Raw genomic sequence first — 21,829 nt, forward strand, 5'->3', positions numbered from 1 at the left:
GTTCGTTTAATTATTTGTTTAATGACCGCCATAAAAGCAATTGTAAGTGGATACCCCAACCTATGACTATCATGAGTTATGACTGAAATTCTAGTCCCAATTGTTGTTGTAAATTGATAACTATTTGTAGTTAGTGAATGATCAGAATATAACCAGTGTTACTGTCATAAATAATGCTGATTTGATAAACGTTATTGTTGGAGGAGCCAACATGTAACCAAGTAGCAGCATATACCCAAATTCCTGACTTATAACCAGTCTTATCCCCTCTGGTCCAAATCCTCTGGTCTAGACACCATCCAGAACAAAGCAAAGAAACCAAACCAGTTACAATAATGATATCGAGTGCCCAGAATGCAGAGAAAAATACAAGAAGAGATTCCCATTTCCCATCAAAGAGGCAGCCAAAACAGTGTGTAATAGATTTATGGTTACTAACCTATGTTAACTAATCGAACAATGCCTAGTATCAGAATTCCCAACACCAGCCTGAGCTAATAGGCCAGAAGTGAGCTCCACTTCCTCCTTCCTCTATTTTGTTATCATTGTGTGACCTGGGCCTAGTCACATTCTCCCAGCCCTAGGAAAAAGACAATGGCAAACCACTTCTGAAAAACACTGTCAAGAAAACTGCAGGGATTTGTCCAGATAATCTCCAAGAATTGAACACAACTGAACACAAGAAAAAAAGTTACTTACCACTAGGTTTTAAATACTTCTTGGCATGTAGATAACTCTCCAGCATTCGTTCATTGAAAAGCATATAGCCCATTGGCTCAGAAATAATAATGTCCACCTGTTCTGGAAGCGAGATTTCCTCTACCTTCCCAGGAATGACCACAATTCGATCAGTAAGATTATTACTCTTCACTAAAACCTGGACGGACAGAAAGAGGGGAAAATTAGAAAGCCATCATTCCACAGATATTTACAAGAATTTGGTTTTCAGATAGCTGATAATTAGAAAGAAAGAGGTGCTTTAGATACAGGAGCATACTAATTCACCCCAAACCTCCTGTCAGCCTGCACTCCAATCCTCACATCCCTTTGTACACTTTATATTCAGTAGTTAGATTGCAATGGGTTTTTATGTGTAATGTAAATAGCTCATGGATTCAGGTTAAGTGGAGAGGGCCCTTTAAGAGTGTCGTCTGACATGAGATCAAGGGGAGGGGAGATTGATGGGGGCCGAGAAGGAACTGGCATTGGACCAAACCTGCCTGACCTCTTGGGGGAGGAGGGACTAACGAGGGGATATGGAATGTTAGCCATATTTTGTCTCAGATCCAACTTTATATTGCTGCAGTCCGGATGTATTTAGTAAAAGTACTTTTCTTTATTTACAAATGAAGTCAAAATGTATTCTTTCCTAAATATAATCACAGGCAGCCTGACACCTCCACTTATAAATGAAATCCAGTTTGGACATAAGAAAAATCTGCTGCTTGCCAGCCAGGTTAGGTTACTACATTTACAATAAAATATTTGCTATAAGTAGTTGTTGTATCTTCCTTTCTTCCCCAGGCATGTTATCAAATGCAGTTTCATGGGTAAATTCACAGAAGCCCCAATCATATCAAGTTTCCCTGAAAATAAGACCCTGTCTTATATTTTTTTTGAATCCTGAAATAAGCACTTGGCCTTATTTTCGGGGGAGGTCTTATTATTTTGGGGCGCATGGAACAAAACAGAGCTTCTCTTGCCGTCTTACCTGATTTCCACCTCTGTCTCCCTAACCCTAACCCGAGGAAATGGCAGGGACTGGCTGAGCATGCGCTTTAATATTTTAGGGGAGGGCTTATTTTAGCGCATGTGCTCAAAAAGCCCAATTGGGCTTATTATCCAGGGAAGTCTTATTTTCGGGGAAACAGGGAATGTATGTTTGTCGAAGTCGTAGTTCCTATTCCTGGTCACCCTTGAGAAGGATTGCCTCTCTAGCCTTCAGGAAGTTTGCATTCACTAACTTTCTAGTTGAGCCTCTCATTAGCCGAGTGCACTTAGCAGCTGCAGGGGGAAAAAAGGGAAGTGGATCCAGGCTTGGGGGGGTGGGGAGAAGGGCATTAGTAATGGGAAGAAGTAGGTCAGGTTTCTCAGAAATGGGAGAGGAGAGGGTGGAGGCCCATAAGCCACTGGGCCCAGCCAGCTGAAGCCTTCCAGCACATAGCATATTTTTGTGCACCAGTAGGCTTAGCTGGCTTTTTGGGAGGCGGCCCGCATGCAGTTAGGCCTAGCCAGCCAAGGCCTTTCAATCCGTGGAAAGTTTCTATGTGCCAGTGGGAGCCAGATCGCCCAAGACCTCTCCCACTTGAGATACCCCTGGCATGGTCATTTAACAACGAAACAGGAAAGCTGGGATTGTGGTCACTGAATGAAGTAGCCATGTGGGTGTCTCACACTAACCTCTGCATGTTGAGCCATCGTGCTTGCTTCCACTGCATAAATTTTTCTTGCTCCAGCTTGGGCTGCAAAAAATGACAGAATTCCAGAACCACAGCCGACATCTAATACAATCTGGAGGAAAAATTAGATCAATAAAATCACAAAAACTAAATATCAGTAAAACCTTTTCTATAAAATGTAGTCTTACAATTTATTAAATATTTATTAAATACTAAATATGTAAGGTAAAACTAAGCCATCCTTACTGACAGCTATAACATTTAGAAGAGTGGACCTTATATCCAAGCTCCGGTTGCACAGAGTTCTAAATTTGTTTATCGTATTAGTGCATTTATTAAAGATATGCAGCTATTTGGATCCAAAGCAGAAAAACTGCTTTGAAGAAGATACAGTTTGAATGCTCATGCACAACCTCTTTAGAATTAATGTCCAATGAAACTGGAGGGCACCAGATTAGGAGATCTGTAGCAATTCAAATATTTGTAATTAGGGCATTAATAATTATGGCATAATCATCTCTACAAGACAGTGTAGTTGATGAACAAATAGAAGCTGATAATGCCTATTCTCTGGCTACCAGTAATTCAATTTACAGCAATCATTTATTAGAAATCCCAAATTGTGTACCCTGCCTTTTGATCCTCACTCAGGATTAGCTGCAGACCACCATCATGATTTTCCTTTTCACGGTACCTTATTTGAGAGAAACTTTATTCTACTATCCCTGTGTTACTAAATCAGACCATATCCTTCTTTTTTCAAACTCTTCAAGGTTCCATCATTTCCAGATCGACTAAGCAAAATATTTTGAGCCGAAGAGTAAACTGACTTAGATATATTTGAATATATATAGAATAGAATAGAATAGAATAGAATTCTTTATTGGCCAAGTGTGATTGGACACACAAGGAATTTGTCTTTGGTGCATAAGCTCTCAGTGTACATAAAAAAACAGTATGTAAATTCAGTCTTACCCTTTACCAACTATGCAATATTCAGAAGGAATCTTCATTGGTTACACTTAAGGCATTATTAAACTTTAGCCATACCTTATCTTTGAAATCACTGTGGTTTTGCAGGATTGCTCTCTGATATGTGCCTGTTCGGACATAATCCTGCATCATATTTTGCTGTTGGGATAAATATCCATAAAACTGAAAGAGGAAACAAAAAGTCTCTGCTAAAATCAACACGCTCATTCACACAAAGAAATGCAATAATTTTAAAAAATGCAAACTACCATAAGATAGATATGTCTACAGAAATGCACATGATCAAAGATAAAACCTCTCCAGAATGTCTATTGGTCAGTATAAAAGGGAAAAAAGGGACATTGCCATACCTATATATTACAGGCCACCCAACCAATCAGAATAGATGAACTCTGCCAACCAGTTAACAAATGTATGTAGGAAACATACCACAGTAGTAATGGGATACTTTAACTATCCAGGTATCAACTGGGAGACAAACTCTGCAGTGGGAGATCAAACAAATTCCTAACCAACCTAGCTAACAATCATCCTTTTTATCATCCAAATTAGCTGATCGTTTATCATCCAAACAATAAGTTTTTTTATCATCCAAAAGGTAGAGGAGGGAACTAGAAGTAAAGCTATATGTACCTAATTCTTATTAATAGAGAAGAAGTGATAGAGGGAGTTGAAGTTGCCGGAACCTTGAGTGAAAGTGACCATGTCATACTGGAGTTCAATGTAATGCAAACACAAGCAATAGAAAATAATCCAACCAGTGTCTTAAATTTTAAAAGAGCTAATTTTAACAAATTCAGAGAGAACCTAGAAAAGATTCCACGGATGAAAATTCTAAAGAGAAAACAACTCAAGAAGCATGGGGAAGAAACTGGAAGCATCACAGCAAGACCAGATGGAAAAATAGCAGGCTCTGATGAGCTCCGTGAAAATCCAGCTGGACAAACCGCTGTCGGGGGGTCTAGGGACTGGAACTGTCCTGTAGGGATAATGAAGGAGAAGTGTGTCAGACGACCAAGAGGAACAGGCAAGTTCCTCAAAAGGTCGGAGGCAGGTCTTCGAACCAGCAGTGGAGGTGGCAGCCATTGTAAAATGACTGTTCTGAAGCTGGGGCAACCGGACTAAAATTTTTGTGCAGGAGTGGTGTCTGACTGGAGTGCTGGTACCGGGTGAGGATTGGCCAACTCACAGGTAAAAAAAGAAAAATTTTAATAACTTTAAAAGGTGTCCCGAAGTGGAAATGAGTGGCTAATTGGCCCTTAGGAATTTAATGGAGGGAGAAAAGTACTTTTTATGTGGATTTAAAATATTTTTGATAGTTTTGACATTTGAAGAACAAAGAGGAGGTTAAAATACCAAAGCCCAAGAAAGAAAATTTTACAACTGGATTTAAAATTGAATTTGGAGAAACTAAAAATAATAAAAGAAAAAAAATGAGGAAATTTTAAAAAATGTGATAATAAAAGCCCAGACCAGCACAACATCATTGAAAAAGAAAAACAAGAAATTCAAGACAAAACCAGCATAGCCGCATAAAGATCTGACAGACTGAAAGACAAAAAGGACAAGTACAAAAAATGGAAAGAGGGACACACAATTAAGGCAGAATATCAACAGATGGACAGAATCTGCAAAGACAGTCAGGAAAGCAAAGGCTCAGAATGAACAAAGACTTGCAACAAAAGTAATAGATAATTTAAAAGAGTTTCTTTAAACAAATATAATAACAGAAAAAAGTTAAGGAAACAGTAGGTCCATTAAAGAGGGAAGATGGCAAGGAAGTAAGAGGCAGTAGGGAAAAAGCAGAGTTGCTTAACTCATTCTTTGCATCAGACTTCATGCAAAAAGAAAAGATAGCCCAACATACCAAAAAAATTACTGTAAAAGACAAACTAGAAATAAAAATTAAAATAAGCAAGAAAATGATAACAGAACATCTATCTGACCTTGACAAATAAAAATTACCAGGACCTTACAGATTACACCCTAGAGTTCTTTATTTCATATATTTATATTATATTTATATTTATTTGATTTTTATACCGCCCTTCTCCCGAAGGACTCAGGGCGGTGTACAGGCAGAATAAAACCAACAAAAAACAATATACAATATACAAAATTAAAATCAGTTAAAAACTTATTAAATGAGCCTGAAAAATTTAAGAAATTTACCATAAAACCAATAACCCCATTAAAATTGCTAAAAATTTCATGTTTTATTTACTTTATTTGAATAACATAAAAATTCCATTTCAATCAAATAGTGTGTTGTCTGGGAACAGATGTTTTTAGGCGATTGTAATCAAAATGTTTACAACAACATTCATCACAATAACATTGATGCTATAATAACAATAATATTTTATTTGTCTATTTTATCAAATTTCCATTTTAACATTTATCCTTTTTATGTCCCTGCATTTCTAACTTCTGATTTTATTGTCTAACCATTGGTGAAATAAGCCCCATGTCAAAAAGTATTCAGTTTCTTCTCTGTCCTTAAAAGTAAGTGTTAGTCTATCCATTTCTGCATATTCTAATATTTTCTTTATGACACTCTTATCTGTCGCAATCTCGTCACTCTTCCATTGTTGAGCATATACAATTCCAGTTGGAGTTAATAGATGTAAAATCTAGTATATCGTCCCTTTGTCACATCTTTCTGGCAGCATGCCCAATAGAAATATTTCTGGTTTCATATCTATATGCTGTTTTATCATTTTTTCCAACCGAGTATGCATTTTCGTCCAGTCTTTTTTGCCTTTTGGACATGTCTACCACATATGGTAATATGAACCAAGTATTTGGTTGCATTTCCACATTTAGCAAATCTATCCTTATACATTTTTGCCAGTCTTTTTGGTGCCATCTATAGAACATTTTATACAAATTTTCTTTATAGGCAGTTGACATAGTCAATTTAACATTTCTATCCCACAATTTCTGCCATTTATCTAGTTCTATTACATATCCAAAATTTTTAGTCCAGACAATTTACCTGCTCACTTTCAAGTTTGATCCCTAATAAGTAACAATATATTTTCTTTATCAGTTTTTCATTTGTTCTGGTTAATATCTGGTCCACTTCTGTTAACTCTTTACTGAAACCATACATTTTAGCATCTTTCTCATATTGAGATTGTATCTGCATTTGTGGCCACCATGTGATGCCCATCTCTTGACTGCTAAATTCCTGGTTAGTTTTTAATTCCCCTTTTTCATTCAAAGTATTCAAAAATCTTACAATTTTTCCATGTTAATATAACATTAGGATGTATCAATGCTTCCATTATGGAAAGCCAGACTGGTATTTTCAAGTAGTGTTGTTCTTTAATTTTAAACCATACTGATAACAATACATTTCTAACATAATGTCTTTGAAAGTAACTATGTAACTTATTCTTCCCATACCATAAAAAAGCATCCCAACCTAGTTGAAGATGACCTTCTTCAGTTAATAGTCTTTTATGCCTCAAACTGATCCATTTTTTCACCCATGTAAGTACCAAGGCCTAATAGTACAATTCCCAATCTGGCAAACCAAAACCCCCTCTTTTTTTGCAGTCTTGCAACATTTTCAAAACTATTCTTGACTTTTTCCCAAACCAAATGTATCTTGATATTATTTTATTCTTCAAAATATTTTTCCCCAATTTTATTGGAATTGTTTAGAATAAATATAATAGTTTTGGTAAAACACTCATTTTTATAGTAGCTATTCTTCCTATTAATGACAGTTGCAGATCTTTCCATTTCTCCAAGTCTAGTTTAATTTGTCGCATCAGGTTCATATAATTGTTGTCTTTAATTGCTAAGCATTTTGTTGTTAATAAGAGCCGTGGTGCAGAGGTACTTCTGCTGATCACCAGCTGCCAGTAGTTTGGCAGATCGAATCTCATCAGACTCAAGGTTGACTCACCCTTCCAACCTTCTGAAGTGGCTAAAATGAGGACCCAGATTGTTGGGGGCTGACAGAGTTATGCTGACTCTGTAAACTGCTTAGAGAGGTTTACAGAGTCAGAGTTTACACAGTTTAAAGCACTGTGAAGCGGTATATAAATCTAAGTGCTATTGCTAACTGTATTCCTAGATACTTCACTTTTTTAACTATCTGTATATCAATTCTTTCCATCAATACTCTTGCTCTGTGAGATTTTTAACTAAAATCTTTGTTTTGTCTTTATTTATTTTAATCCTGCAACTTCTCCATATTCTTTTATCTTTCTAATTAACTTCGGTCTAGTTTCTAACGGATCTTTCAATATAAAGACCAAGTCATCTGCAAACGCATGTAGCTTAAATTTCCTTTTTTTATTTTCATTCCCTTTATTTCTTCATCTTGTCGGATATTTCTAGCTAAGATGACCAGAGTCAATATAAATAGCAAAGGGGATAGTGGACATCCCTGTCTAGTACCTTTTTTAATATCAAAGTTCTTTATCATGTCTCCATTTACCATCACCCTAGCGAATTTTTTTTTGGTATATTGCTTTAATCATATTAATAAATCTCTCCCCAAAGTCCATATATTTTAATTGTAATAGCATAAATTGCCAATTAACATTGTCAAATGCTTTCTGTGCATCTAGGAAAATCAGTGCCATTTTTTTTCTTGGGTGTGTTTCATAATACTCCAATGTATTTAAAATCATTCTCATGTTATTTTTAATCTGTCTCTTTGGCAAAATCCATTCTGATCTAAATGTATAAATTCATTCAAAACCCTTTTTAATCTCTCAGGTATTATTGAAGCATATATTTTGTAATCTGCATTCAATAGATATTGGCCTGTAGTTCTTTATCTGTGTTAAGTCTGAGTTGTCTTTCGATAAAAGAGTAATATTTCCTTCCTTCCTTGAGTTCGATAATTGTTTATAAAATTTTGCCAGTAATCCATCAGGCCCTGGTGTTTTATTATTCTTTTGTCTCTTAATCGCTCTGTCAATTCCATCATGGTTATTTGTCCATTCAGGATAACTTTGACTGATTCTTTGGGGAGTTCAGATTGTTCCAAATATTGAATTTTATTTTCTGGAATTTTCTCCTGATCATACAGTTTACCATAATACTCTTATTTTTTGTCCTCATTTTGATAATAAAGGGTCACTTTCTCATCTATTAATCGATGTATCATTTTTCTTTCCCTCTCTTTTTTCAGTTTGTATTCCAGCCATCTTCCTGGTTTATTCACATTTTTAAAAAAGTTTTGTTTTGCACTTTTGATTTTTTGTGCCAATTCATCTTTTCCCAATAGATTCATTTTGTGTTTTATTAACTCTAATTAGTTTTTAATTTATTTTTTGTGGTTCTTTCTGTAATTCTGATTCTAATCTTTTGTGTTCTTCTAGCGTTTTCTTATTCTGTTTCTTATTTTTCTTCCCCATGTCAGTTACAATTAGCCCCCAGATATACGCTTTAGCAGTATCCCAAACAGTTTGCAAGGTGTGTTTCTCTCCATATATCTTGAGTTACTATTTCTTCCATCATTTTTAAAAAGATTTTAGGGAGTGTTTTCCTAATTTTGCCTGTTTTACTGCTTTTGTAGTCAAGTTCTGTATTTACAATTGCATTAAAGTCTCCTACCACACATATATTTTCATATTCCAATTCTATAATTTTCTTATTAAGTTTTCCATAAAACTCATCTTGTTTATTATTAGGTGCATATATTGCTATCAACAACATCTGTTTTTGATTCATTGTTACCTCCACCATCAATATTCTCCCATCTTCATCTGCAAAGATTTGTCTAGCCTTTATTGTTTCTTTAATATATAGAACCACCTCCCTTTTCTTTTGCTATGCTAGTGAAAAATATAGTTTCCCAATTTTGGGTTACTCTAAATAGTTTACAGTATTGTTTTTTAATGTGAACTTCTTGGAGACAAATTAAATCTAGTTTTAATTTTTCTAATTTATTAAAAATCTTTTTTCTTTTCATAGATGAGTTTGATCCATTTATGTTGATTGATAATTTTGTTTCTTCTTCCCTTGCTTACTTGTAAATAGGTTTTGTTGTTCTAGTTGCTCTTATTTCTCTTTGTCCTTTGTCTTGCCCTTTCTCATTCCCTTCTCTTTTTGCTCTGTTTTCATTTCTTCATGTTGCATGCTTCTCTCTGCTATTGCTTCCTCTTGTTTTTTTGCCATTTATTGCCTCCCTTCTCTCTTTTTCCTCATATGCTGCAAAGTGCTGATATGTTGTGTCTCGTCCGATCTCATCTCAGCCGGGGTCTTCTTATCTGTTTCCGAACACGGAGGAATGTTCTAGTATGCCTCCCGGCCCCAGCCCTGGCTCCATGCCCAGACAGGCTGAAGAGGAAGAAATACCTCCAGCCCCCAGCTCTGGCTCCATGCCCAGACAGGCTGAAGAGGAAGAAATACCTCCAGCCCCCAGCTCTGGCTCCATGCCCAGGCAAACGGAGCAACTAGACCCCTCCCCCTCCTCCACAGCCTGTGAGCCTGAGGGAGGTCTATTGCCAACAGCTGCCGACTGGAGTGACCCTCGCGTCAGAAGACTTGATAGGCGGAGGCAACGAAGGAAGGGAGGGGCAGGCCTGGATAAGTGCTGAGTCATGGAGCCACACCCCATGGCCTATATAAAGGATCTGCTTTCTGGCATTCTCTGAGTCAGGCAAAGTCTAAACATATCTTGCTGAAGTCACTTTCTGGTCTCCTGCCTGCCCTGAGGACTTTGCTAGGACTTTGGCAGAGCTGCAGGGGCACGCCTGATTCGGATTTCCCTAACCCGGCCGTCAGCGAAGGAGTGGGACACGACATGATAGTAGAATTGTTCTGCTTTATCTATTGTATCTAGTCTGTATCTTTTTTTCATCCAGGTCACCAATATTCCTTCAGGTATTAGCCATATAAAGTTTACATAATGTTTTATTAGTTGTCTCATTTATTTATTTATTTATTATTCGTATTTGTATACCACCCTATCTCCCGAAGGACTCAGGGCGGTTCACAGGCAAATAAAAACATATATATACAAATTAAGAAAACCATTAAAAAACTTATTCAAAAAGCCAAATTATTAAAAATAGTATAAATATTAAAACCAATTAAAACCCCTATAAAATTTAAAAACTAGTCCAGTCCTGCGCAGATGAATAGGTGTGTTTTAAGCTTGCGACGGAAGGTTCGGAGGTCCGGAAGTTGACGGAGTCCTGGAGGGAGTTTGTTCCAGAGGGTGGGAGCCCCCATAGAGAAGGCCCTTCCCCTGGGTGTCGCCAGACGACACTGCCTAGCTGACGGCACCCTGAGGAGTCCCTCTCTGTGAGAGCGCACGGGCCGGTGAGAGGTATTCGGTAGCAGTAGACGGTCCCGTAAGTAACCCGGCCCTATGCCATGGAGCGCTTTAAAGGTGGTTACCAAAACCTTGAAGCGCACCCGGAAGGCCACAGGTAGCCAGTGCAGTCTGCGCAGGATAGGTGTCATACGGGAGCCACGATCAGAAATTGGTACTGTTTCCTTGTATCTCTTGCTCTTCTGGGTATTTGTTTCAAGACTGCTATTTCTCTCACTTTGTAATTCTTTTTTTTTTTTATTCAAAAAGTTTTACAAAATTTTCCCGCCTTCCCCCCCTCTCCCCCCCCCCGACTTCCCGGAACGAACACAAGGTATAGTTAAAAATAAAATAAACATATGCTAAAAAAATTTCATCCCAACTTAATTATACCCCTACAATCATCAATTCCTAACTTCCCCCGAAAACAATCAAACATAATACATCATAATCATTCAAAAACAGTCTGATAACTCTTAGTCTGATATCTACGTTGAATATAGTCAATCCATTTTTTCCATTCCTTTAAGTATCTTTCTTGCGTATTGTCTTTCAAAAAGGCTGATATCTTCGCCATCTCGGCCAAATTGGCAACCTTCAATATCCATTCTTCTATTGTAGGTACTTCTTTTTTCTTCCAGTATTGTCCTATTAGTAATCTTGCTGCTGTTATTAGATTTAAAATCAATTTAGTCTCAATTACTGTACAATCCGTAATAATTCCCAACAAAAAAAATTGCGGATCTTACATTTTGTAAGATCCACCATTCTCACTTTGTAATTCAATGGTGCATCTTTTCCTCTTTGATGTATTTCTGCTCTTATTGCCTTTTTTGAAAATCTCACATGTACCTCTCTGGAAAGTTTGTTCCTTCTCGCATAGCTTGTATATATTCTAAATATTTCATCAATTCCAGAGAGGACTTCCTGTTTATTCTTTTCCAACGCATTTCCCAACAATTCTTCCATGTTTTCAGCAAGATCTTCCCTTTTCCTTCTCAATAGTCTGAAATCTCAGGAAGAATTCCACTTTATCCATCTCCAGATTAATTATGGATCACTCAAGCTTATTATCTACCTTAGTCAGTCTGTAATCCATTTCTTCTACTTTCTTATCTGTTTGCTCCATCTTGTCTTCCCTTTTTGAATCCATTGTTCATTTTTAGTGATTATTTGCTGGATGTTATCTATTTTATCCTCCATCTTTCGTTCCATCTTTTGCATCCTATCTGCCAAATCATCATGATTCTTAGCCATGGCTTCTTGCATGGTTTTCATTTCTGACTGAAAAGTATTTAATCTTTTGTTTTGCAACAAGGTGTCTATTGATTGTTGACTCACTGGGCTTGAGTCCAGCAGCTGCTGGTTGGTTGGTTGAGCAACCAACAGTTGCTGCTGCTGCTGTTGGTGCAGATGATGTATCTTTTCTTCCTGTTTTGCTTAGATTTGTATTGCTTGTCATTTTGATAGTTTTAGGTAATAAAATATTTTAAGTAATAATTATTTAACAGAGACAACCAATCAATAATCAATCAATAACAAATCCAAAATGCAATACTCCACAGTACCAAACTTAAAGAGTACACCTGAAGCAGCCCAACAATTTCCTTTCTAATTCCCAGTTGTTGTTTTCAGACCTCTAGGCACTTCACTTTTTTAGCTGTTGTATTTCACAAAGCCAAGATATCCATAGTCCAAAGTTCTCTTCAAGAAGATTGTATCAAACCGATAATAAATCACCAAACAGGAGAGCTAAAAGATCAAAATCTTCACTTGCTTTATAAACAACTTCTATTATCTAAAAGTTTTAGTTGTTCAGTTTATAAAATCCTTATGCAGTCAGAAAGCTACATTGTTTAAAATTTACAGTTTCCACTCTCTTTCTCTGCAGTTCTCTCTGTAAACAGTTCCCAGGTGCAGACAGTGTCAGCTTTGGAGGCCATATTAACACTGGACGCTTCCATGCTGCCACCTTCTTGTGCTGGGAAAATTAGGAGGGGGGATTTAGCAGATGGAATGTAGTTAGACAAAATAGTATTCTTCTTTTCGGTCAAGGTCATGGCAGTACTGCATCTGGAGAAGGAGTGGTTGAAGTAGAGTCTTGAGATGGGACAGATGGTGATTGGACCATGTGATTGACTGATGGGTGCAGGGGCTGGATTTTGGGTTTTGATATACTGAAGGAAAACCCGGAACTCTCAGATTCAGGTTTTCCCAGATGTGCCAGTTTTCCCAGATGTGCCACAATGGGAACTTTGAGAAAATGTCTATCTCAAAGTTTTAAATTGGAACTAGGTTCTTCTGGAACACTGACAGTTTATCTGTGTCTTGTAACAATGTTCTTTCAATAAGCCACCCAAGGTCAATTGTTATCTCACTTTCTTTTCTTCAGTTTCTTTCTATAACAATTTTTTCTGGCCAGCAGGTGTCACTGTTGCTCTATTTCTCTTCTACTCCCCTCCTTTAATTTCCTTTAACATACACCAAATCTTTTTCCTTTGGGGGTTCCTGAGCCCGAGTTTTATATTCCAGAAAAAAAGTTTTAATTCAATGAAATCCAATTAATCTACTTAATACTATCCTTTGAATAACCAGTCCGGATTTCCTCTTTTAACACTTATTTCTCTCACATAGTGCAAATAGTTCAAAAATCTTATTCGGACCTATTTCAGCTTTGTGCTTATTCACTGCTATTCTGAGGAGGTGGAAGGTAGAAAAATCCACCCCATTCTTTTACAGTCCCACTGTCACTCAAGCCAGTTTTAAAAGGGGAAAATTCCTCAACAAAAGTTGGAAAATTCTCACCCAGTTGCACCACTGTTCTGCCTCAATCTTCACTCATTCTTCTCCAGTCAGGCTGTCACAGCCACGATCAGGCACGCAATGGCCGTCTTTTTCTTCCTGCTGGTTTGAGAACTTTCCTCCAGATCAAACAAGGAGTTTGCAATCTCCTTGTAATCTACGGAGTGTCCTCTTTTCTTCACCATCCTTCCAGGATTTCTTAGGTTCCTCAAAATCCTCTGGCAGTAGGAATTTGGCAAACTTCCACAGAGCCCAATGAAAAGTACACTGTATTGCCACGATGTCAGCTCCGCCTCTTCCCAGAGTTCTGAAGGAGCTGGCAGATGTATCTCAGAACCAATATAACATATCTTTCAATAATCCCGGAGCACCGGAGAAATACCTGAGGATTGGAAAAGGGCTGATGTGGTTCCCATCTTCAAGAAAAGGAAAAAAATTGACCTAGGAAACTACAGACTATCAGTCTAACATCAATACCTCGGAAGATACTGGAAAAGATAAAAAAACAGATCTGAAAGCACGGACTTGTTAAAAACAGATCATGCCAAACCAATCTTATTTCATTCTTTGACAAAGTAACTTAATTATTAGACCAGTGAAATGCTGTGGACATAGTAAGTAGACTTCAGCAAGGCAATTGACAAAGAAGACCACAATCTTCTTCGTAAACTAGAAAAATGTGGGATAGACAGCATCATCACCAGATGGATTTTTATTTTTCAAATCTTTCAAAAGTCCTGGAGCACTGGGAAAGTACCTGAGGATTGGAAAAAGGTTGATGTGGTTCCCACCTAAAAAAAAGGGGGGGGGGAACAGACCCAGGAAACTACAGACCAATCAGCCTAACATCAATACGTGGGAAGACACTGGAAAAAATAATTGAAAAAAAGCAAGCACGGGTTTGTTAAAAACAGATCATGCCAAATCTATCTTATTTCATTCTTTGACAAAGTAACTAAATTAGGAGACAAGTGAAATGCTGTGGATATAATATATTTACACTTCAGCAAGACATTTGACAAAGTAGACCACAACCTACTTCTTGGTAAGCTAGAAAAATGTGGAATAGACAATATCACCACCAGATGGATTTGTATCTAGTACTTTTAATGGTACTACATCTACAGGGAAGTAAGTAAGCAGTGGGGTACCACAAGGTTCTGTCTTAGCTCCAGTACTTTTCGATATCTTCATAAATGACTTAGATGAGAGAATATGATGAACTCATCAAATTTACAGATTACATTAAACTGGCAAGAACAGTCAACACCCCAGAAGACAAGCTCAGGATCCAAAAAGATCTTGACAGACTTGAACAATGGGCCCTATCCAGGGGTGAAATGCTACCAGTTCGGTCTGGTTCGTCTGGTAGTAAAAAAGGCTACTGGTTCACCGAACCAGTAGTAATAATTTTTTTTAAAAAAAGTGCCGACGATCAGCTGAGTGACGCGCGATCGTCGGAACTTTTTTTTTTTTTTTTTTTTTACTTTTTAGGCATTTTTTTACTACTGGTTCTCCAGAATTGGTAGTAAAAAATGCTTCAAAAAAGTAAAAAAAAAAAAAAAGAGGCTCCGACGATCGCGTGCCTCAGCTGCGATCGTCAGAACCTTTTTTTAACCTTTTAAAAGCATTTTTACTACCTATTTGGGCGAATAGGTAGTAAAAATGCTTTTAAAAGGTAAAAAAGCTTGGACGATCACAGCTGAGGCGTGAGATCATTGGAGCTTTTTTACCCTTTAAAAGCATTTTTTACTACCTATTCACCTGAATAAGTAGTATAAAAATGCTTTTAAAAAAGTAAAAAAAAGAGGCTCCAACAATCGCACGCCAGCTGATAACCCCCCTCGCGCGCTGTGGACATAGTATACTTAGATTTCAGCAAGGCATTTGACAAAGTAGAGCACAACCTAATTCTTGGTAAGCTAGAAAAATGTGGGATAGACAGCATCACCACCAGATGGATTTGTAACTGGCTGACAAGCCATACTCAACCAGTAGTTCTTAATGGTTTTACATTGACATGGAGAGAAGTAAGCAGTGGGGTACCATGTTTCCCCGAAAATACGACATGTCCAAAAAATAAGGCCAAGCCTGATTTTTGGGGTGGGCGTAAATATACGCCCTTCCCCAAAAATAACCCCTAGTGAAGGGATGGGCATGGCCAGCACAGGAGACAGCCCTTCCCTTCCTCAGTCACCTCAGGGCCTCTTGGACCTTTAATTGGATCAGCTGAGCCGCTCCGGCTGCCATTCACGAAACAGCTGATTCGTGGGTGCTACTAGGGCTGCTGCCTCCAGCAAGCACGTCCACTTTTGCAGCCAATTGTGGCTGCAAAAGAAGCCAGAGGCCAAGCAACGCACTCCACTTGCCTCGCGCCCTCTTTTTTTTTTTTTTTTTTTTGTTTACATTTATACCCCGCCCTTCTCCAAAGACTCAGGGCGGCTTACAATGTATAAGGCAATAGTCTCATTCTATTTGTATATTTTTTTTACAAAGTCAACATTGCCCCCCCAACAATCTGGGTCCTCATTTTACCTACCTTATAAAAGGTGGAAGGCTGAGTCAACCTTGGGCCGGGCTCGAACCTGCAGTAATTGCAGGCTCTGTGTTCTAATAACAGGCTTCTCTATTGCCTGAGCTATCCCGGCCCCTTTAACTGTGACAGTCACAGCAGGCAATTCTGTCCACAGAACAGGAAAGGAAGGGATGGAAATCCATACACCTGGGACATCAGAAGCAGCTCTGTGAGGAGACGCCGCTGCTGATGTGCAGGAAATCTCCCCCACACACACACATACTTGTAGATCATCCTTTCAAAGAGGAGTTTCACCAGGACGAAGAGGTGGCTGGAGGCAGCGTTTGTGTCAGGTTGGGCTTTCTTTGCAGGGGGGATGATCTGGGGAACAAGAGATTTAGGAAGCCTGGGCTGGCGTGGGGCAGTTTCTCCAGTGAAGTGTCTGATTTATCCCCAGGGATGAGCGTCTTGTGGGTTGGCCAGAGAGGGTGAGTCTGTGCTGAGCTTCAGAACAGGGTGAGGGACGGGAAAATCCCCCCTCCCCTTTTTCAAGCCGTTTGCAAAAACACCCCATTCCGAGCCTTCAGCATATTCCAGGATTGCAACATTGAAGGCTTGGAATGGGGTGTTTTGAGAATGGCTTGAAAATGGGGAGGGGGGATTTTTCCTCATCCTATTCTCAATCTGTGCTGAGCTTCAGAACAGAGTGAGAGGCAGGAAAATCCCCCCTCCCCATTTTCAAGCAGTTTGCAAAAACACTCCATTCCAAGCCTTCAATGTTGCAATCCTGGAATATGCCGAAGGCTTGGAATGGGGCGTTTTTGCAAATAGCTTGAAAATGAAGGGGGATTTTCCTGCCTCTCACTCTGTTCTGAAGGAAAAGGACAGTGTGTATGTGTGTATGAGATAGAGAGATCCGTAACCCTCCTCACCCCTCCCAAGGAAGCCACATGCCTCCACTAACCTGCTTTTCTGCTCCATTTTCCACTGCCACGTGCAGGGCATGAAAAGTAGTCTGTGGAACTCCAACTTCGCAAGATCCTTTTTTTTTTTTCACAAAAAGTTGGAAGGTCTGAATTTTTGGTGTTTTTTTTTTTACCATAGTCGCACAGACTACTTTTCTTGTCCTGCACGTGCAGTGGAGAACGGAGCTGGAAAGCAGGTTAGTAAAGAGATATGGCTGCCTTGGAGTGGGTGGGGTTGTATGAGGGACCTGCGTGTTTGTGTGTGTGTGTGTGTGTGTGAGTGAGTGAGTGAGTGTATGTGAGGTGGGGGGGAGAGAGAGGTATGATCCAATCTTGGAGAGTTACCATATACCAGGGCTGACGCCGGTGTGCTCTCTCTGTCTCTCTCACACACACCAACACACCAATAGAGGTTTCCAGGAGCTCTTTACCCTCCTGGCAGCGCTGCTCTCAGCCACCCTGCTGGGCTGCTCCTGCCTGGCGTGGGATGAGTTGGCCAAGATCTACGACCTCTGGAGTGCCTTCCCCCTCCACTGCTGGCCTGCCAGGGCCCTTTGCCAGTGGCCACCGCTGGCGCCAAGCCACTTCACTGGCTGCTGCTTTCAGGCTTCTGAGCGCCTTCCTGCAGGTCTACTCGATGCTGCAATCTCCAGGTTATGAGCTGAGCCTGACAGTCTTCAGGCCCTGGTGGGCACTAGCTCTCATGCTGGCGGCACGAGGCGGCACGGGTAGCAGAGCTCCATCAGAAGCAGAGGGGCACTCCGGAGGTCATAGATCTGGGACAACTCGCCCTGCACCAGGCAGGAGCAGCCCAGTAGGGTGGCCAAAAGCAGTCTGCCAGGAGGGTAAAGAGCCCCCGTGAGGCCAGAACAGCACAGTCAGCTGTTCAGCAGCCATCCAGCAGCAGGGCAGCGGAGAACTTGGGTCATTGTGGCCACAGGCCACAGGCAAGCAGGTGGTGGGATGGAGAGGGTGGAGCTGATGGTCTTGCTGCCTCCTGCACCTCAAAAATAATATCCCCGAAAATAAGGCCAACCCTTATTTGGGGGGGGGGTCAAAAGAAAATGTCTTATTTTCGGGGAAATATGGTAACACAATGCTCCGTCTTACGCCCAGTACTCTTCAATATCTTCATAAATGACTTAGATAAGGGAATAGAAGGGGAACTCATCAAATTTGTAGATGACACCTAAACTGGAAGGAATAGCCTTCCAGAAGGCAAGCTCAGGATCCAAAAAGATGTCGATATAATTGAACAATGGGCCCTAGCTAACAAAATGAATTTTAATGTGGAGAAAAGCAAGGTTTTACATTTAGGCAGGAAAAATCTAAGGTATAAGTACAGATTAGGTGAGTAACTGTGAGACGGATCTTGGAATCCTAGTGGATGATCACTTGAATATGAGACAGCAATGTGCAGCAGCAGCCAAAAAAGTTAATACAATCCTGGGTTGTATAAACAAAAGGCATAAAATCAAGATCACGTATAAAACCCTAGTAAGATCACACCTGGAATACTGCAACCAATTTTGGTCATCATACTACAAAAAAGATGTTGAGACTTTGGAAAAAGTTCAGAGGAGAGCAACTAAAATGATCAAAGGCCTGGAGACTAAAACATATGAAGAAGGGCTGCAGGATTTTGGTTTGGCTACTCTAAAGAAAAGAATAGTTGGGGTGACATGGTAGCAGTATTCCAGTTTTTGAGGGGCTGCCACAAAGAAGAGGGCGTCAATTTATTTTTCAAAGCACCGGAGGGCAGGACAAGAAACAATGGTTGGAAACTAATCAAAGAGAGAAGCAACCTGGAATTAAAGAGAAACTTCCTAACGGTGAGGACAATTAACCAGTAGAACAGTTTGCCTTCAGAAATAGTGGGCGTTCCATTACTGGATATTTTTAAGAAGAAACTAGACAGTCACTTATCTGAAATGGTATAGGTCTGTGATGGCGAACCTATGGCACATATATCAGAAGTGGCACATAGAGCCATCTCTCCGGGCACACGAGCCATCGCCCATTGCTCTTCCAGGTTCCGGCACATGGGCCAGCTGGTCTTCACACACGTGGGGGCGCCAGAAATCAAATAAGCAGCCACCCAGTGGGCATGCATGAGCCGGGAAGATGATCTTCCGATTTCTGGCATGCGCGCCAGCCACCTGGTCTTCCAGTTTCTGGCATGCATACATGCACGAAGACCAGCTGGCCAGGAAGATCATCTTTCCAGCATACACATGTGCACCAGGCAGCTGCTCTTTCAGTTTCTGGTGCTCCTGTGTGCATGAAAACTAGGTGTCTTGCATACCAGGACCCAGAAAAGCAAGAAGAGCAGAACTGCCAGCCAGGATGGGTGGGTGGGTGGGCCGAAGCTTGCTTCCCTCCCCGCTCAAGTGGGCTTCTTGCGCGGCCCCAGCTCTCCAGCACATGGCACTGACGTGCATCCATGGTCCTGAGTACCTGGTCAGCTTGGGCGCACAAGGCAGGATTTGCTGGCTGGGCAGCCAGCCGCCCCGCCTGCTGCTCCTGCCACCGCGAGGGGCGAGGGGGCAGCGGTGGTTCTCACACTGCCATTTCCGGCCAGGATGCTGGAGCAGCCAGGAGGAAAAGGAGCTGCCATCAGTGAGGTGAGCTGCCCCAGGAGAGCCAGAGGAGAACACCAGCTCTTCATGCATGGAGACACTGCCGAGGGGTAAGTGGGGCACCCGGCCAAGTGGGAAGGCACCGCCAAAGGATGGCTCATTCTCAGTGCCAAGTGGGGGGGGGCACTTCACCCTGGCTAGAGTTTGGGCGAAGCTCTCCTGCCTGCTGGCCCTCCAAGCTGAGTCCTGGGAACGCCAATGTCCCTTCCCTGCCCCGAGGCTGGGAAGGAGCTCTGGCTTTCCAGCAGAGGCAGGGGGAATTCCCTGCCCCACTTTCTCTCCATGTCCAGGGCTGCGGAACTGAACCGCACCATCGATGGGGATGTCCCCCCATATTGACAGGAACCAGGGGATCATGCAGGGAGGTGCAAGGACCCCCAAAAGGCCAAGCGGAGCTGGGGCACGCTCATCGGATAGCTGGTCTTCATGCACACATGCGCTCCAGAAACTGGAAGAGCAGGTAGCCACTGCGCATGCGCGTGCCAGAAACCAGAAGATCATCTGCTTTTCCAGTTTCCAGCACACGTGTGCACACGCTCCTGTTTTGGCACTCAATGCTGAGAAGGTTCACCAACACTGGTATAGGTTCTCCTGTTTGAGCAGGGGGCTGGACCTCCAAGGTCCCTTCCAGCTCATTCTATTCTATTCTATTTCTATTCTATCCTATTCTATATACCCAAGACCTGGTAATCGTGAGCCCAGGTCTGAGACCCTGGCACTTAAGAATCTTTAGTTTCTGTTCAGAAACTAAACTTTAGTTTCTGTGTATTGGTAATTTTCCTGCATTTTAAGCACATCAAGAATCTACACGGTGTTCTGGCAGAAAAAGTCCTTGTCAATTTCTTCATTAGCTAGCCCGCTACAGTTTCGTTTTCAAGAACATGCAAGCAACTGATCCTCAGCAGTGGACCCAAAGAGTTGTCACAATTCCTCCCTCCCCTCCACCAGAAAAAAACAACTATTGAAGTCACCTACCTGGAAGTACTGCACAGCAGATGATTCCTCTGTGCGCTCACTGAACACTGACTGCTCCATGTTGTGCCCTCGGCAATTTTTCAAAATATTATAAAACGAGCAGAAGTCTAAAGATAAAGCCAAAAATGCTTTTCAGACTTCAAATGACATTGTTCCAATTACATCCAAAAAGGGTACAAACAACTTGGTTAGAGATGTAATCCAATACCTGATGGTACCTAATTATTATGGGAACGTTTGCCTAGGATTTTTCTCTAGGTGCATTTAATCAGGTTATGTGATACAGATATTCCTCGACTTACAACAGTTTGTTTACTGACCATTCAAAGTTATAATGGCACTGAAAAATGTGACATGACTGTTTTTCATAGTTATGACTTTTGCAGCATCCCTATGACCATGTGATCAGAATTCAGGATGCCTAGCAATTGGTCCTTTGCTGTCTCCCAGGGTCATGTGATCACCTTTTGCAACCTTCTGATGAAGTCAGTGGAGAAGTCAGATTCACTTAATAACTAGGTTACTAAGTTATCAACTACAGTGATTCACTTAACAACTGTGGCAAAAAAAGTCATAAAAATATGGAAAAATTCACTTAAATGTCACACTTAACCACAGAAATTTTGGGCTCAATTGTGGTTGTATGTTGAGGACTACCTATACTTATTTCTAAGACTAAATCACTTCATTTATTTACTGGAATTATGCCTTACTTTTTTTTTCTTTGCTTACTCAAGGCACTTAGAACATTTCAAATAAAAATGCTAAATTTAAATGTAGCATTCAAATGTAGCATTCAGACGCCTAGAGAGTGTTTGGAGATCCAGCCGTTCGGAGGCTGATCGGACACTAGTTAGATCCTATAGTAGGACCTACCTAGTGGCACTGAGGGAAGCGAGGCGTTGCTACGCCTCCTCCCTCATTGCATCGGCAGATAACCGCCTAGCCGCCCTGTTTCGGGTGACCCGCTCCCTCCTTCACCAGGGAGAGCGGGATGACCCGTTGCAGGGACGTGCTGAGGAGTTTAACGGTTATCTATACGATAAAATCGTTCAGCTTCGGGACGGTCTGGATCAAAATTGCGGCAATTCAGATGGGGCGTCTGAGGGCGGTCTTGTTGACATTGTTTGGGATGAGTTTGACCCTGTGGCTCCCGAGGACATGGACAGGTTGTTGGGTAGATTGAATGCCACCACGTGTTTACTGGACCCGTGCCCCTCCTGGTTGGTACTGGCCACTCAGGAGGTGACACG

The 21,829-nt window shown here is 40.8% G+C and overlaps 1 protein-coding gene across 8 annotated transcripts in view; it reads right to left on the reverse strand.

Moving 5' to 3' along the window:
• The window catches only part of CARM1 (coactivator associated arginine methyltransferase 1), a 146,992-nt gene that overhangs the window by 81,016 nt on the left and 44,147 nt on the right, over positions 1-21,829 (reverse strand). For all 8 annotated transcript variants that reach the window (XM_058171172.1, XM_058171170.1, XM_058171171.1 and 5 more), the window contains 4 exons: positions 20,577-20,683; positions 3,450-3,554; positions 2,401-2,511; positions 700-877 (listed from right to left, as the gene is read on the reverse strand). In XM_058171172.1, coding sequence (XP_058027155.1) covers positions 700-877; positions 2,401-2,511; positions 3,450-3,554; positions 20,577-20,683 — 501 coding nt within the window. The remainder of the gene's footprint in view (positions 1-699; positions 878-2,400; positions 2,512-3,449; positions 3,555-20,576; positions 20,684-21,829) is intronic.

This window comes from Ahaetulla prasina, chromosome 2 (assembly GCF_028640845.1).
Source record: "Ahaetulla prasina isolate Xishuangbanna chromosome 2, ASM2864084v1, whole genome shotgun sequence".
Classification (NCBI taxonomy): Eukaryota; Metazoa; Chordata; class Lepidosauria; order Squamata; family Colubridae; genus Ahaetulla; species Ahaetulla prasina.